Source organism: Prunus mume, linkage group LG3, assembly GCF_029339155.1.
Source record: "Prunus mume cultivar Tortuosa linkage group LG3, ASM2933915v1, whole genome shotgun sequence".
NCBI classification, from domain to species: Eukaryota; Viridiplantae; Streptophyta; class Magnoliopsida; order Rosales; family Rosaceae; genus Prunus; species Prunus mume.
Window position 1 is genome coordinate 16,926,375 of NC_142700.1, and position 18,673 is coordinate 16,945,047.

The following is an 18,673-nucleotide window of genomic DNA, read 5'->3' on the forward strand; positions in this document are numbered from 1 at the left end:
TGTGTTGGGTTTTTACTCCTTTTTCCTTGAATTTAAATCCATAAAGAGAATCTTCGTTCAAGTAAATATATATATATATATAAATATATATATAGTTTACTTCTATTAAGGGATCCGTTCAAATAATTTTATTTGAGGAATACCCATTAGGGTCCCCTATGAAATTTTTTTTAACGATTCAAACCATTTATTTTTCACATCTTTATTCAGAGATCATCCTTGCAAAAAATCATGCAAATTTAAAATCATTAAGGCATCTAATTGAGACCAAGAACATCAATAAATACTGTGCTTCAAGAAAGTACTTAAATTTCAATAATTTAATTGAGTGGTCAAATGATATCGGATTCAAGTGATTTTTTGTAGAGAGATCTTTGATGAAATCTCCAAAATAGACTTTTGGGTTTTGAATGAAACAAGTAAGTTTTCTTGAGGGATCCCTCAATATAAGCAAATAAGTTTTTTTTAGGGATCCCTCAATAGAAGCTATTTGAAGAGTATAGCCACACTTTTATACTTTTTAAATATTTTTTTTTATAAAAAAAATCCACGTATAGCCGGGTTGCTATACTCTTTAAATACCATTTTTTCTTTATAAAAAAATTTCCCGTAATTTCCCCAGGGATAGCCTTATGGCTATCTTTTTTGGTAATGTAATATCAAGATAGTATAGCCGCTCGGCTATACTATTTATTCAAAATATAAAATTACGCGTATAGCCGTTCGGCTATACTGTCGGAAAATATTACATTAACACGTACAGCCGCGCGGCTATATGATTTATTAAAAACAAATTTTAAATCCCCCCGTATCGTCGCTCAGCTATATTGTCGGAAAATATTATATTTAATGAGTATAGCCGGTCGGCTATACGGTTTATTTAAAAAAATAAGAAAACTCGAGTATAGCCGACCGGCTATACTCTTAAATACCCCTTTTCCCTATTAATTCCTTGATTTTCGCTTATCAATAAAGTGAGTTGTTCAGGTGATGTGGTAGTGTTGAGTAATACATTTCTGTATAAATAGTATAGTCGCACAGCTATACTCCCTTTTTTGATTTTTTGGTAAAAATAGTATAGCCGTGCGGCTATATGTATTTTGACACATGGGCACCTCATCAAAAGGGGTCCCTTTTTATTTTTAGTAATTCAAAATTATATTTGGCTTATTTTAAAATAATAATTAAAATAAGCCAAAAAGGGTACAGCCGTGTGGGTATACTATACACGTAAAAAGGGGACCCTTTTGACTTGGTGCACGTGTCAAAATAGGTATAGCCGATCGGCTATATTATTTTTAAAATATTTTAGAAAGAGTGTATAGCCGACCGGCTATAATATTTATAGGAAAAAACAATACAAACCAAGTACAGATTATACTAGTTTCACCTAAAAAGTCAAAAAAGCAGTATAACCATGCAGCTATCCTATTTATACATGAAAAAGAGGACCCTCAAGATTATGAGCCCACATATAAAAATAAGTATAGCTGCCTGGCGATACTATTTATTTTTAAAAATTAGAGTACATTGCCAGGCTATCGTAATTTTTCTTTTCTTTTCAAAGAGTACCTTTTTACAACTTAAAAGTTAGGTTACTATATAATATTTTAATATATATTATTTTTATTTAGTAATATGTGAGAATTATTTGTACAATACGTTAATTTTGTGTGTCTTATTGAAACTTTTGTTAAAAATTCGTGTATTAAATGTGAAAGTGCAAAATTCTTTGTTCGGGTAATTACTCTGGGTGTCTTAATTAAATTTCCCTAGATCCCAAGAGCCCCAAGGCCCAAGGCCCTAGGCCCTAGTCTTTGATTAATATAATTATTATTAATCAAAGTCGAGCCTATAGCCAAGCCTATTAGCCTAACTCTCCAATGTTAACCACACTTACTAGACCGTCATAGTGCTTTGTTTATAAACACTTTTATTGGAGTGTGAATTTTCGATGTGAGATTTTCACCCCTCAAAAGATAAGCCTACAGAGAAATTCATATTTTCATTGTTGATGAAGTGTGTAAATATATTTAAAGAGTATAGTAGCGCGACTATATTGTATAAATAAAAAATTTGAATTACTATTTATTGAGTAATATAATTCATGAAGTTAATTAAAATATTCAATACAAATTATGCACAAAAGAAATAATAATTAAAATAAGCCAAAGATAATATTTAATTACTAAAAATAAATTTTTTAAAAATTAATTAACCTAAATATACTGAATTTATAATTTTTTTAAAAAAATCTGTTCCGACAAAATTAAGTCGACATATGTCTATCCTGGCGAAATTTGCCGGATAAGACCATTCCCAACGACATTTTGTTTGCAATGGTGACTTTCTTCGAGAGATTTCAAATCCGGCAAAGTTTCTTGCATAGACTTTTGCCGACCCTATTTCATCAGGAGAGGTTTCTCTTTATTTAAAAAAAAAAAAAGATTACATCGTTTGGCTATACTATTTATACAAGTAAAAAGGGACCCTTTTGATTTGGTGCCCCCTTGTCAAAATAAGTATGCACGTGGTTATACTATTTTAATTTTTTTTTTAAGAAAAGAGTGTATAGCCGACCGGCTATACTATTTATAGGAAAAAAACAATAAAAACCGAGTACCGCAGCCTGGCTATACTATTTTTCCAAAAAAATAAAAAACGGAGTATAGCCGTGCGGCTACACTATTTATACATGTAAAAAAGAGGGACCCCTTGTGATTATGCGCCCACCTGTCAAAATAAGTATATCCGCCGGGCTATACTAATATTTTTAATTTTTAATTTTTTTAAACAGCGGACCTTTTAACAACTTAAAAGTTAGGTCACTATATAATATTTTTATTTAGTAATATGTGATAATTATTTGTATAATACATTAATTTTGTGTGTCTTATTGAAACTTTTGTTGAAAATACTTATTAAACAGGAAAGTGCAAAATCCTTTGTACTCCCAAGGCCCAAGGCCCTCGTCTTTGATTAATATAATTATTATTAATCAAAACCGAGCCTATAGCCAAGCCCATTAGCCCAACTCTCCAACATTAACCACATTTACCAAAACCGTCATAGTGCTTTCAATGTGGGATTTTCACCCCTCAAAAGATAAGCCTACAGAGAAATCCATATTTTTATTGTTGGTGCAGTGTGGAAATATATTTAAAGAGTATAGCCATGCGACTGTATTGTATAAATAGAAAATTTGAATTACTATTTATTGAGTAATATAATTCATGAAGTTAATTAAAATATTCACAAAAAATTATTCACAAAAGAAATAATAATTAAAATAAGCCAAAGATAATATTTAATTAATAACAATAAAATTTTAAAAAAATTAATTAACCTAAGCATACTAAATTTATAAATAAATATAAAAAAATGTGTTCTGAAATTTTGTCGAGATGTCTATCCCGTAAATTTGCCGAATAAGACCTTTCCCGACGACATTTCGTCTACAACGGTGACTTTTCTTGGGAGATTTCTAATCCGACAAAGTTTCGCCTGCATATACTTTTGCCGACACTATTTTGTCGGAGAGTTTTCTCGCTATACTATTTATACAAGTAAAAGGACCCTTTTGATTTGGTGCCCACGTGTCAAAATTGGTATAGCCGATCCTATTTGTCTATACTATTTTTACCCAAAAAAAATTAGAAAAAGTATAGGCGCTATACTATTTATACATGTAAAAACAAGGACCCCTTGCGATTATGCGCCCACTTCGAATGTCTTTAAAGCTGAGTAAATTTCTTCTCGATCTCTAAGAGTACAAAGCATTATCAATGGAGAATTGAGTCCCACTCGGTAACAAAATTTCAGCTCTTCTAGAGTCGTCAATTTGGTTTACAGAACCTAGTATGGTAGTTACCTTTGCTTTTGATAAATGTAAAATATCAAAATATATTTATCTCAAAGACAAATCTATTGGTCATTTCTCCCAAAACGAGAGCATCCATGATTGTTTTCCATGCCAAGAGCTTTCGTGCTGATAACGTGTTGTGAAACTAAGGAATTTGTAGGGAGAAATAAGAGGAAGAAAGCGACAGTATAATTTGCCCAAATCAACTTGTATTTTATTCATATTTGGACCCTTTATTTATCGGGGTAGAGAGGCCTAAATCATTTATCACCCATAATTGGTAGGTTACAAATATATAATTATGGGTATTATGATAGGTTAATAGTGGCTATTATTGTGGGCATCCATAACCTATAAACTCATAATGTATGGATTTATAACAAGTTTATAAATTTTTAAAAAAAAAAAAAAATATGTTCCAACGATAGTTCATCGGCACATGTCTATCCTTAAATTTGCCGAATTAAACCTTTCCCGACGAAATTTCGTTGGCAAAAGTGACTTTCGTTCGGAGATGTTTAATCAGGCAAAAGTTTGCCGACATAGACTTTGCCAACATTATTTCGTCGGGAGAGGTTTTTTTCTTATTAACAAGTTATGATCTTTCAAATCCAATGACTTTAACTAGACTGTACTGTCACGTGATAAGAAGAACCAAAATGAAGTATTTCTCAAAAGGAGAGATTCAATTCAACCTAGGGCTTGACACAATTTCGGAGTCAACCTGATCAAACCGATTGACCCAATCACAATATGGTTGGGTTTGGTTGGGTTGGCCTAATAACGAGTGGGTCTTAGGTTCAATAAATCATAAACCGCTATGTATGGGTTGGGTTGCTAATTGGTAAAAAAAAATAAAAATCTAGGGATGAACCAGACCAAACCGCCTAACCTGATCACAAAAGGGTTGAGTTTGTTTGAGTTCGCCTAATAACGAGCAAGTCTTGGATTCAAGAAATCATAAACCGGTATATTTGAGTTGAGTTGTGAGTTGAGATCAAAACTGACTCAACCCAACCTAAATTCCTTTTGAGACCCAAAATCAAAATTGACCCTAAGCCCAACCTCGGTTTAACCCGGTCCACCCTATACAAAAATTTGCCGTCAACTTCTTCTACCCCTAATTCAACTCTTATTAGTGCACGCGCCAACGTAATGCGGGTGGAAGCCAACTCCCGATTGATTCCAAATTTTAATCCAACGGCGGCGATTTTTGGACAATAAGGTCATTTTGGGCTCCGGCAACTCCAAAGCATGCCAAACCCAGACTTCCATGATACTTTTGTGCCTTTCCTATTTCGTAATCACCTTGCCATTGGGCAATTCTTCCATTGCCAATGCAATGCTACCAATCATTCCCGAAATCCTCGAGCCTTTTGTAGAAGCCGGTCCTGGGATTAGGTCTAGTAGTCCCTAGTGTGGTTTTGCATCACAAAATCTTACCAAAGCCTCCAACGAGTGGACTTCCATTCGGGTTCGCTCCATAGCATCACACTTTTGAACAAAATATGCATCATAATTGCAAATATCATGCATGATTTTATTGAACAAGTGGGTTGCATTCTAAATCGCCTTCAAAATCAACATCATTGTACAAAGCAGTTGGGTCCGACCTTGGTTCTCTTCCTCTTCCATTGCCACTGCTATGAGAACTTGTTCATCAACTTGCCTCTACAACTCATTCATTTCATCGGCTCTACGGTTTCTCTCCTTTCTTTCTCTCTCATGCCTCTCCAAGCATCTCCTATATTCTTCCATTGAGAATGAATGGAGTATGAATGCTAAACTCTAAGAAATGAAAATATTGAAAGATGTGGTGTGAGAGGTATGAGGTGAGCCTTTGGTTTTATAGAAAAATTTGGCAAGATAAAGATGCCACGTGGCTTGATTTCATTGGATGAAAATCTTATCTGAAATTTGAAATTCATCCGAAATTTGAACCCAATTTTATCTGAAATTTGAATTTTGAAATTCATCCGAAATTTGAACCCAAATGTATCTGAAATTTGATTTTTGAAATTCATCCGAAATTTGAATTTTGAAATTCATTCGAAATTTGAACCCAAAAATTTATCTGAAATTTGAATTTTGAAATTCATCCGAAATTTGAACCAAAAAATCTTATCCCGAAATTTTATCTGATTATGAATAGTCTTGACACGTAGGAACCCGTAAATCTTATCCGAAAATATTATCCACATTAATTATTAAGGTAAATAAAATTGTGAATAAAACAAAAAAATGAATAGTGCCCTTAGCTAGGGCAATGGGTGGAAACACAAAATTCTGATTTTGCAAGGGCAACCACTATTCACGTGAATCTTGCCATGGCTAAGGGCAATATGGGTGGAGTTGCTCTAAGGATATTGTTTAACAATAATAAACAATAGGAAAGAAAAGTAATAAATGTATCAAAATTGATAAAGTTTTAAATAAATAAAAATTGTTATTGTACTTCTTGGCCATGAGGGTTTTAGCCTAATCACATATGGATGCTAGTTCCAAACAAGCGAACTATCAATATTAGGTAAAGTTAGAGAGTGGAGTAATTACGGCCGGTCCATTAATTTTAGAGGCCCTATGCAAAAATAAAAGTAGCCATTTTTAACACTTAAGCTCATTTTGAATACAAATTAAAATAAAAGTTCCAAGCTTAGGTGCTAAGTTAGTTTAAGTAAAAGTTCTCAAAATAAAGAGAAAAGTCTAAAAAGCACTAGTTAGACATATAAAATTGTCTTTTTTATAACTACTATAATTCTTGGGCTAAAAGGTTTTATAGGACGCCCTGTGTTGTTGCCCAACCATCGTGCGAGCCAAGCGTGGGAGTAATCCATCATGGAGTGGTTAAACTTAAGCATTTCGCAATAGAGGGAGAAAAACTTGACAAATGAAGTGTATAATACATTCTCTCTATCTCCTCGTGTAGGAAGAAAGATAATAGAGAGAAAGAGATATACACCTCACTATAGGTAAGTTTTTCTCCTTTCAATGGTGTTCGAATAGACGGTTCTGAATTGAAGGGGTAGAAGTAGCTAAAAGCTCCAGTGGCCAAACTTTATGGGACATATACAAGAAACCTTTTGAGTACAAAATTTTTGATGATTCACAATTACGTTAGGATGATGGCATCCTTTTTGTTTGTCAAAAGTCTATAGTAACAAGTCGTTTAGGTGACCTTTCAATAACACGAAGAGAGAGAAAAAAAGAGGAAAAATGGAAAAACCCAACGTGTTGACTCTTCCAGTTACCTTTTCCAAGTCTTCTTCTGGTTTAAGATTCATTCATGCAATGGAGATGAGTTGACGTTTTCAAATTAGTTGACTTTGTTTAAAGTCTCTCTGCCCTTCCCATTTTTAAAGACGACGACCCTTCAAATCCCTTCCCTTCCCTTGCGGATCAGACCACATTCGCTTCACCGCCGCTTCTCTACATGCCAAAGAAATTAGGTCACACCAATTCAATAATATACTAAGTTGCTAAAGTAATTCTTCAATTTCAATCACCACATCCACATGACAATATGTTATCCATTAGAAGTAAATACGATTCAACAACCTGGAAAATGAATGAATGGAATATTACTAAGTTTATAAGCACACAGTTTATGATCACTTTCATTATTGTAACCTGAAATCATATATGTATTGGTTAGTTTCGATTGTTGATACTATGAAGGAAGTTTAGGTTCTATCCCAAAACTAATGGTCAATGTTGAAGAGTAGCCTAACTTCTTATAGACCCAAACTAAATCCCTTGACTTTTCAATGTGAGAAAAACACTCTCAATATTAGTACTTGTATCACGCATCACGTTTTGCTATATTTTTTTTTCGGATCTTAAGTTTGGATAAAAGACGATGGTCCTGATTGATTGTCCCCCATTCTAATTGTTGATGTTATGTTGGTTTCTTAAATGCAAGTTATCATTGTAAAAAAGAAAAAAATCCCTAACATTGCTCGATTTGAATATAATTAGGGAGATTCACTATTATAGCACATATAGGGGCCGAGATCACAAGTACACATCAATTATTAAACTGATGATCATAGTAACTGATATGAAAAGTACACATCAATTAACCTGAACAGAAGTTTTCACATCTACCAGTTGTGCATGCACCTACCCAAGATTTGACTTCGCAGACAGGCAACAAAGTTGATGACCCCCCAAGTTGCCTAACAAAAGTCTCTCTTGTTCACAAAGGAAGCTTCATCAGAGGGCAAAGAAAGATTAAAAACCTCTCAATTATCTAAATTGACTTTGGTGTCAAGTCAATATACAGGACTTGAATAATCTCCCCTAGCCAGCGGTCCAAGTAGGCCATTGCCCCTACTGGATAAAGGGAAAGGAACAAAGTTGAAAAAGCTCCTAAAAGAAAATGAGAACACAGAGCACAATATTTCAGAGACTGTAAATGGATGGGGGCCAATGCATTTAACCCTTCATTCACATGCATGTCAGTGAAACCCTAATCCCCACATGATATTGTCGTCATGAGCAGAAAATATTGGGAAGAAGAAAAAATATGCAAGCACACGATTTATTTAATTGAAGCACATATGTTGGCAATGATATGCAAACAAAAAGGCTGGCCTAGCTTGCAAAACTTTGGGGCAAATAAAATAATGCAAAGCTCTCTAAGATAAATGATTGGGGTTATAAACAAAAACAAAAAATCAAAACCAAAGCCAAGTAAAAAGCTTGCAGCATACGAAGTATATATGCACAAGACTTGAGAGACAGCTGGTTTTCTTTCTCCTTTTGGCTAACTCAAGAGACAGCTCCTCTCGGTTTGCGTAAAGAGACAGCATAAGAGGCCAAAAGGGGTGAATATAAACATGCAGATCCAGATTATGTGTATGGTTAATTAACCTAGGATGTATAGTTAAAGTAGCAATTAACCACAATTTTGGTGTCAACGGGAAAAGGACCCTGACTTGCAAATTAGTGATCTTAAGTTTGAACCTTTATGACATATTGACAGTGTGAGTAAAAAAACCCTCATCGTTCTTAACTTCGGCAAAGAAACAAAAGAACCACAGTTTTGGTGCCCGATAGAGAGATTGATATGTCATATAACCTTGTTTAATTAATTCAAAAGTTGCAGCCCTTGGTACAAAAACAAACACAAAATAGAAAACAAATGACAGAAACTTAACCTCCACTGGTTCCACTTGGCCGGAAAAATTAAAACATGAATGACAACAATGGGAGTGAATAAAAGGAAAATTCTGATTATCTAATTCAATTTCAAGATTGTTTGGTACAAAAGAATCTTCTGTCAAACTAAATGCCATAAAAAAGCTTCTCTCATCATCCTCATCACACAATGAACTGTCAAGCTCTTCATGATAAGTTAAAGCCACATTTGGTGAATTCGCAGCCACAGGTTCATCAACTGAGATGACATTGTTGCTTGTCCCTGAGTTTTGGCTTTCCTCAATCCCATTGCTTCTAACAGTGGACCAATTTTCTTCAAATTCCCAATTGGGTGCATTTGAAAATGCAGAACAAGTGCCTCCAATCAACCTCTTGATCCTTTCCAGTGGAGAATTCAAACAAACACTTTCAACAACAGATTGTTCCTTTGGACTTTCAAAGGCTTCATGTGAATCCCAAAGGCCTTGATCCAACACGCTAATAGGAGACCTCATAGTGAAGTTGAATTCCTTTACTTGTTCTGTTTTAGACCCCAAGCACTCTTCAAGAAATGGATGTTCAAGAAGTTGCTTAGCTGTCCACCTCTCTCTTGGGTCTCTTCTCAAACACTTGTTCAAGAAATCCTTACCCTTGTTCGAAAGCCGGGTTGGAATCTCCGGCAAGTCACTGGAGAATCCAATCCGATAAAGAGCTGAAACTGGGTCTTTAAGCTCCGGCCAAGGGCCATCACCAGTGGCCATTTCAATGATTGTGCATCCAAGAGCCCATATGTCTGCTTCAAACCCCTGCTCTTCTCCACGTGCAACCTCTGGCGCCATGAACACTGGTGTGCCTGAAATTATAGTACTTGAGGTGGCAGAGTCTTCATCCCCTGCAACTCTCTGTACCGATTTAGCACAACCCAGATCAGCAATTTTGGCACACTCTTCATCTACCAAAATGTTTTGGCTCTTAATGTCACAATGTACCAATCCATTCACATGAAGATACTCCAAGCCTTGCACAATCTGATGCGTGTATAATTGAATTGCGGGATCCTCTAGCCGCCCTCCATGCCTTCGAATCGTATCGAAAAGCGTGCCACCGGGCACGTACTCCATGAGAAGATTGTACATAGGCCTATTGTTTTCAGTGCTAACATTGCAGCCCAAGTACTTAACTATATTTGGACAGCTCAGCTTGGACAAAAAACATTGTTCTTTCTGCAAAAAAGATGAGCAGGAGAGCTCGGTGGACTTTACAGCGAATAGTTCCCCGGAGAGGGCAGCGGTGGCAAGGGAGACGGTGGCGGTGGAGCCACGGCCAATGGTCGGTCCTCTGGTCCAGTGCTCCATGGCATAGAGCACAAAGAAGAAAAATATGAGAGAGGTTGGGGGGGTTTGGGTTTTTGGAATGGTGCTACGAAATGTACAATATTTATATGCGACTTGGGGTCCAGTTGGGTTGATTTTTAAAGGCGATCCACAAAGTAAAACCAAATTATAAAATAAGATTCTTAATTTCCTGCTCAATGTTATCTGTTAATCCTCTTTAAATCGAGCCACGTGGCAAAAGGAGAGAGCTTGACAGCTCTGGCCGTCTAGGAGCGCAGTTACTTAGGCTTCTAATAAAGCCAACCACATGGCGACACATGAAGCCACATGCCCAAGATTGTGGACTTTAAATTTAAGAGGAGATTATGGGGAATATGCCTTTGCATTTGGAGAAGTGATTTTGCAGCGCCAAAAAGCACTTTGAAATCTAGAAGATTGATCATAGATGCATTGTCCTTCAACGCGGTTTTTGAATATTTATTCATTGGTGTGAATAGAACTGTTTTTGGTACTAAACTTACTAAACAGGAAAATGAGTTCACATTTTACACGGCAAACGAAGTATAATCAATGGACTTTTCTTAGTTTTGTGATTAGTAAACTAAATCTATCAGTTTCGTCCCGTTGTTCATGTGCGCAAACAATTCTTGATCGATGTAGGTTTAAGATTTGTTTAACTCTACGATTTGATGTTAGCGTTTGTCTGAATGTGTAAAGTTTCTATAATAATTTCTACAAAGAGGTGTTGCTTTCTTGAATGGTGTTGGTTATTACCCTAATTCAACGCTAACAATGTTTTTTTGGGACCTTGTGGAAACTTGAGAGTGAAATCAGCACCATACTTGTCAATGTGAAATTGAAGATTCATGTATCACAACAGTACTAGGTTCATTTCATTCATTAATAAAAATGTGCATGATAAAAGAATTTAAGGTCAAGCCAACTAAAGTAGAAATTCTAATCTAACCAAACTATAAATTTTAAATTCAACTTAAGTTCTTTTAACCTTGTCGTTTATCCATGTTATACATTACGTGGATAAGTTATACCAAATGATTATACTCAGCACTATACAATAATTTCTCTATAAAAGGGTGATTTTACTTTGCATTTTCAACACTCTCAATCTTGAATTAATTTTTCTTGGTGGAACAAAAGTGAAGAAAGGAAATCAAAGAATTGAATATAAAATTCAAGGGTGGAGGTGATTGATCCATTGTGTCGGTGAACAGACAACTCTGGCTACAAGGTGAGGCCAAGCATTGAACACTTACTCCTTTACAGCTATGAACACACACACATACAGTCTAGAGAGACCCACATACCAAACCAAGCCTTAGCCATTTACGATTTATCTGTCTCCTTTCCCTTTTATCTAAATCAGTTTTGTTGCCCAACCCACATATTGGAGATCAGCCCCACTTTGCTCATTTGAATCTTGAATACAGGTCAATTAGGCAAAATGTAAAGGTTCAATAAAGAAGCTTCTGATGTTTGAATTTTTGTGCTTTGGATGTAGTTAAATTGTTGCAATTTAAGACAATAACATACTCTCTCTCTCTATCTCTCTCTCTCTTTTTCCTTCAGAATTTTCACGAAATTTAGCGCGTTAGTGGCACATTTGAGGTGTCTTGTGGTCCAATTCACCCTCACATATGCCATCCGCGTGCTAAGTTTGTTGAAAAATTCAAAATTAGAGAACCACATGCCAACCTAAGCCTTCCCCATTTACCTGTCTCCTTTCCCTTTTTCTCTATCAGTTTTGTTTGTGAAAAGGACCAACCGTCCAAACGCATATTGGATATCAGTGGGCACTTCGCTCATTGGAATCATGAAGACAGCTCAATTAGGCAAAATGTAAATGCTCAAAGCTGCATTCACATTCAGCATTTCCACCCCATCTCCTTCTTTTAAGTCAATGAAAGAGTTCTTTTTTATAATAATAAATCAAATAAGAGACTGCATCTTTAGTCACATTTTTGCGTGGTCTAGAAGCAACCAAATAACTTTGTAGCTAGCAATGACGCTTCCTTTGCCAAAATGTGTGTACCAAGCTAACCATGAGTCTTGTGATGTCAGACTTCACCACTACAAATGAATGCTACCAGATGTGCAAGACGTACAGCAATGTCTTGCTGTATAGCCTTTGATTACATACTCCTGGAAATTCAGACAGCCCATGTGAAAAACTACCTCCGCACAATGATTTGTGAGCATAAATTTTCAGGGAAATACGAGAGAGGCGCAGAGTTATCTCAACTCTCTCATATGATTCGAGTCTTGTTAATTTTAAAATCATATACAACCGATGTACGGCTCACTTTATGTGAGAGTTCGAATAAGAGTTGGGAGAACCCTTGGTTTTACACAAATTTTGATGAACTGGCATCTTTACGATATTAACAAATAGGCATCTTCAATTTCTTGTAACAAACTCAATCATCTTGTTCTTGTGTAAGTTGGCTTCCAATCTCTGCTCTGTCAATCCAGGAAATTGATGCTCTCAGAACTTTTCTACATCCCTACCCGCTAGTCAAATTTGGCTTTCATTACCTAACCATCACAACCTCCCCAAGTTCGTTATTGAGTCTTTTATATATATATATATATATATATATATATATATATATATATATATTATAACAAAAATTCGGTCCGTAATTCCTAATCTCTTTTGTCTTTTGTCTTTTGTCTTTCGCATGGAAATCTTTAGTCAGCTCGTCGGCAAAACAAGAATATACAGCACCAAATCAATAACCACAAAAAACAATACGGCCACATTTGTTGCAATAACCACCCGTATAACTTATCCCCTCTTAATCCTCAAAATAAATGATCATTCACGTTTACCTTCATTTCCTTCTTCAGTATACTATCTTATCCAATCTAATCCAATCATAGGCACCAAACTTCCTTCTTCAGTATACTATCTTATCCAATCTAATCCAATCCTAAGCACCAAACGAGTAATTGGATTAGAGCATCTCCAACCGATATGTCAAACGTGCCACATAAACATTTAACAGCTATAAATAACATCTAATATCACTCCAATCGATGTGTCAAAGCTGATGTGGAATGAAGGCTGGAGGTTGAGATGTTATTTTTGACATCCCAAAAGTAAGATGTCAAATGAATATTTTATTATTTTTTCATTTCTTTTCTTTTTAACTAAAAATAAATCAACACTAAAATGTAATAAAATAATAATTTAATTTGACATATCGAGTGGAGTGTAAAGTTGTATAAGATGTCAAATTGTCATGTCAGCCATCAAATTTAAATTTGATGTTTGGTATTTGACATCTCCCTTGGAGATACTCTTAGAGCGGATAACTTACAAGACCGGTCACCCACTGAACCAAACACATGGAGGGTTAAATATTTTACAAATTTATAAATAAACTCAATCATAGACATGTTAAAGTGTTTTGGGTGTTGGGTTTTTTTATAATTTCAACCTCTATTTTGGGTGTTTTAGTGAAACTCCCTAAATATTTCCGCGCAGTTAGCATATATCTCAATACGTTATATGTCCACCTTAAGCCAACAATCAAACATTTCAAAAGACCAAACAAGAACTAAGGCTGCACCAAAGTACATAAGGCATTTGAATTTGAATTCATAGCAGGCTGAGACACAGTCGGAAAGGAACCATTTTCTTAATTAAAGTGCAATGTTGAAAATACATTGGATAAAAGGCAGGACATGATATGTACATACAAACATCATTCACAGGAGCTTACTTCCAGTACTAGATAGGATAGTTTCAAACTCGGCAACGTAAAAAAACAAGCACAAACAGAACATTAGAAGCTAATATCTACTATCTATGCAGCTTCCGCAAACCCAATTCTCTCGTTGCCATAGTCGAACACGGTATGGTAGCGACCCATGAATACATCCCCCAGGATCCTGTTGGAAAAACAAATATTAGCAAGGGCTTTCAAATTGCTCTCTCTTGCCAACAAGAAAAGTAATCAACAGACGTCACCAATGCCATTGGAGAAACAAAAGATCTACCACCACAATTATCTTGACACCAACAAAACCGAAAGCTAAAAGATCGAAAAAATAGAAGGAAAATTATACCAGAGAGGTCCACGGGGTGGTGGGACATCCAAAGCAGTAAATCCACTAATGCATTGTGCAGCATCTCCCTCACCTACTTTGAGCACATACTGATTTCCAACAAACAAGAAAAAAGAAAGAAAAAAGAAAGAAAAATATCAGTAATGCAATAAACTAAATCATCGGTAAAGACAGAACGCGACCACCATGCTCATAACTTGAAATACCACAACATGAAAAGGATAAATTTTCAAATATTGTGCACATGCAGAAACTGAAAAATTTATGTGGAACTCTTAGCATCAGGTGGGTTGAATGCACGAGTAAAAAGAAAAAGCTCTAGCATCCTTTAGTGACTAGGAGAGATATAGTCAAACGTAAACCATAAGTGTCAGACCAACATAAGCATATCTAAACATTATACTTCACCTGCTCAGGGGTGAGATCAAATGTTCTTCCACCAATAGTAAAGGAAACACTAGGCATGGAAGACAAACCACTACAATCAACTGCAGATTCTCCCATTGGGCTAGGCAGCCGCTCACAGAGCTGCAATAAGAACCCAGAGCATGAGCAAGGCATTTAAGTGCAACCTATAGAAACATATCAGATGTAAGTATTACTTCACCTGATTCACATATTCAAGAATTCGTTCCTGTGTCTGATTCTGCTTGAGCTGGTTTTGCATCCATACAACCGTCATCTCACAAGCAGAGCACGATGCATCAGATAAGCCCCCCAATACCTTGTGAGTGTTCTCTTCCACAACACTCTTGATTTCGGTACTGACCAGTCATATTTGCAAAAATTAAATAAAAAGAGTGCACAAATAATGCAAATAATAAATATGTACGATAAATTGATTGCAGAAACAAATAAATAATAAAAGAAATACATGTATAAGAAAGTTAAGCCAAACACAATTCAATCATATGCCTCAACAAGCAAATTGAGTCCAACCTTACACCATGAGTCCCATCAAATGTGCACAAACCAATCTGAGAGCAGATTTTCTGTGGTTGATCCTGCCACAATTAAAAAATAATAATATCATAACAGTTATTTAAAAATAACAAGTAGGAATAAAAATCTGTTCAGTTGTTCTAAAACCAAATGGTTTATTGACCTTACATAAAAATGGGAGGTCATGAAATTATACCTTGGCTAAAATCCTCTCAATTATGGTCTCTCCATATTGTGCGACTACAGTCTTGCATTCTTGACTTACAATCCCAGAGGCTCCAATGGCATGATTGAGTTCAGTAATAATAGTCTGTAAATAAGATACAAAGCACATCCAATCCAAAACAAACAATAAATACGTGCATATGCCCATGCTGAGGCAACATGAACCCTCAAACCAGGAATATAATCAAAGTTACAACCAAAGGTTAATGAAAACTAATTCATTTTCCCCTTCCAAAAAAAATGATCAATCAATAGGACATTCAAAACCAAGGATCACATATGTTTCCATTACAAAACAGAATAAGCAGCATCATATGGAAGTTGTATGGACATAGAAAAAGGAATGCATCTCCAATGTATGACATGCAAAAAAATAACAGTAGGAAAATTAATAAAGTTTCTCTCATAGGAACAGGCATCAAGCTTACCCTTAACAAATTCTGGAGTCATCACCACATCATTTTCTTAATTACTGACTAATCTTCCCTTAATTCTTTTCTCAATCAATCCAAAACTAATGATCAATCTATAATTTTATTCATACTAAGAAATTAGTAATAAACTTGAAGTTACTTAGGAAGAGGACGGTGAAGAGAAAGTCCCTGGCTCTAGAATTTTGTTCAAAACAATTCAAAGTGAGCATTCTCCAGAATTGAAAATAACCACACATAGACACATAGATACACACCGTTGGGCCAACTAACAAAGAGGTTCCAGAATCAGCAATTGCTGAACAGCCACCGGCACAAAATCCTGAAATAGGTATGCTAAAGTCAGAATGGAAGTTGATAAAATTGTACTAAACAAGATACCATGTGTAAGAAACAAGGAAAGAAAACGTAACAATTTTTCACTTACCAGTTGTTTTACCATCAATCATAACATCACCCATGTCAAACTGCCAACAAGAGCAACAGTGTACACAAATATTATAAATTTTTCACGAGCACATAAGTAATTATGGATTTTCATAGAGCAATGAATGTTCAGAATACCAACCTGCCAATAGCCTTTCTGCGTAACAGGAACATAAGTGTGCTCTCCCTTATAATGATTAGGATCCACTCCACCAAATACAATTTCACCTCCTTCTTCTTCATCAGCATTACGATTAAACCAGAATGAGAAAACTGGTTCCTTCAGGAGACCCTGATTGACCATGTTGTACCTGCAGAATTCCTAAAATTAGAACCATCGGAAGATGAACTCTCTGAAATTCCTATTGATAGAATACACAACTTATAAGACTCAAACCGAGCAGGAACTCATAATCTCATAATAACACCACAGAAGAAAAAAAAATTACCACACAGGTACAGCATTTCCAACTGATATCTCTTGAAATCCAAGTCCAAGTATGCCATCAAATTTGGCTACCAAAAATGTGACTCCAGGCTCCTTGGTTGCCTCAATAAATTCCTGAAACAAACTATCTGTATTATTAAAGGCAAACCACCAACAACAAGCATAATTTGTATGACCTAGATGTTAAACTTACCTGATCTTTGACCACGAGATCACCAATAGTTACATGGTCTTCACTGAAGAACCCAGAAATAGCTCCAGTTCCATAGTGGATTGCTGCAGGCTTACCTGCACAATGGAGGAAACCAGAATATCCTCTCTTGTCATCAATGGAAATGCTACTCCAACGGATACATGAATATGCACACGCACTAAAAAGGTAAAATGATATAAACAATCATAAAGACAGAAACACACCATTTTTGTTGTAGGTGCTCGAACTGCTTGACTTGTATTTTGGGTGTAAATAGCAGGCAATCTGCACTCATACACAAAATAGTTAAATTGTCTCCTATCTAACAACATGAAGAGATGCAATTCAATTATAAATACCATATAAATAATAGAGAAATTAAAGAAAAGAAACTCACCGAGAAATAACACTTAGCCGAAGGAACCCACAAATTTGAACTACCAGTATCAAATATCACAGTGAACTTCTGAGGGGGAGTGCCAATACCAATCTCACCAAAGTATTGAGCATCCATGTAATTCTTGAGAGATACAATATCAATGTCCTGGGAATCAGCCAAATTTCCACGCAGACGATATTTAAGGAGAGAAGCTCTCAGAGCCTCTCCTTCCTTGGATTCAATCTGGGCAGCAACCCGGTTATTTTGATCAAATTTCCTCTTCTTGAGCCCAACCCGGACCAACCCATCATTGGATTCAGAAAAAACCAACGGAAACAAGAGGAAGCACAGAAAGAACGTCGCTGTAACTGACTTAAGTTTGGTTTCCATGTTAACTGCATGCAGAAGAATCCATTTTCTTAATTGGAGCATAAAAGAAAAAACTCATCAAAATCATTAAACTTATAATCGGAATAGTACTCCACCACAGTGACAGTTGAGTTTCCACACACACACACAGAGCACCGATAATCATAAATACATACACATGCACTGAACTCTTAAACGTATCTTCAAGCAAGTATATATTATAATTTTGAAAATTAATCAGACATACACCAAAAAAGTCAACCAAAAAAAAAAAATCTTGGGCTGAAGCAGATCAGCACCGAATAACGCTAGCACTTTCCTCTTCAATTTCTTTCTCTAACCACTGTTTGTTTCCCAGGAAAATCCATAGAAAACATTCAGAAAAAAGGGGGGCAAAATCAAAGTTCCAAATATTCAGGCCAGCACAACTAACTAAGCCGATTATCCTAATCAAACATATAAATTAAATTACATAGACTATGCATAGCATCAATTCTATAGGGTTCCAAAGTTCACAAGAACAAATTATAACGGAAAAAAAAGCCCCAAAAACAATCTAAGATACCTGTCAATAAAAAACAATCGGAGCTCTGGTTGAGACGAAGCTAGGGCTTCGGATTGAAAGCCAAAGAAATAAATTGACAATAACAATAAGAAAAATAAAATTGAAAAGTAGAAAAGATGAAAATGACTCACAGTAGGCAGGAAGACGATGAATATAGAAAGGCGTGTTTCCCAACTAACTGCTACGAAGCCAGATATTTATACATCTCTTTGGTTTCCAAAGCGGACAACTTTCGATCCTTGCCGCACACGTGTACTTGATGACTGAT

At 35.7% G+C, this 18,673-nt stretch overlaps 1 protein-coding gene and 1 pseudogene across 3 annotated transcripts; both read right to left on the reverse strand.

Annotated features, from left to right (window-relative positions):
* Positions 1–8,829: 8,829 nt before the first annotated feature.
* LOC103326494 (mitogen-activated protein kinase kinase kinase 18 pseudogene) lies at positions 8,830–10,425 on the reverse strand (annotated as a pseudogene).
* A 3,556-nt stretch (positions 10,426–13,981) lies between these two features.
* LOC103326423 (aspartic proteinase A1-like) lies at positions 13,982–18,673 on the reverse strand. 3 transcript variants are annotated; one of them, XM_089047948.1, is made up of 15 exons: positions 18,537–18,584; positions 18,088–18,183; positions 17,490–17,866; positions 17,317–17,377; positions 17,093–17,187; positions 16,901–17,013; positions 16,594–16,762; positions 16,453–16,492; positions 16,283–16,347; positions 15,566–15,679; positions 15,367–15,431; positions 15,035–15,191; positions 14,836–14,955; positions 14,428–14,516; positions 13,982–14,250 (listed from the first exon to the last, which is right to left on the reverse strand). In XM_089047948.1, the coding sequence occupies exons 3-15, from the start codon at positions 17,859–17,861 to the stop codon at positions 14,166–14,168; spliced, it is 1,545 nt and encodes a 514-aa protein (XP_088904074.1). In that variant the 5' UTR covers positions 17,862–17,866; positions 18,088–18,183; positions 18,537–18,584; the 3' UTR covers positions 13,982–14,165. The 3 variants fall into 3 exon arrangements, with proteins under 3 accessions (XP_088904074.1, XP_008226860.2, XP_008226861.2); XM_008228638.3 differs by lacking the exon at positions 18,088–18,183 and having other exon boundaries at positions 18,537–18,673; XM_008228639.2 differs by lacking the exon at positions 18,088–18,183 and having other exon boundaries at positions 18,406–18,587.

What these genes read in the sequence shown, in the direction of transcription:
- LOC103326423 (XM_008228638.3), bottom strand. Translation starts at nt 17,861, where the DNA reads ATGGAAACCAAACTTAAGTCAGTTACAGCGACGTTCTTTCTGTGCTTC. An exon ending in TTGAGAGGATTTTAGCCAAG is followed by an intron (nt 15,432 to 15,565) that starts GTATAATTTCAT and finishes TAATTGTGGCAG; the next exon opens with GATCAACCACAGAAAATCTG. An exon ending in CCACCCCGTGGACCTCTCTG is followed by an intron (nt 14,251 to 14,427) that starts GTATAATTTTCC and finishes TTTTTCCAACAG; the next exon opens with GATCCTGGGGGATGTATTCA.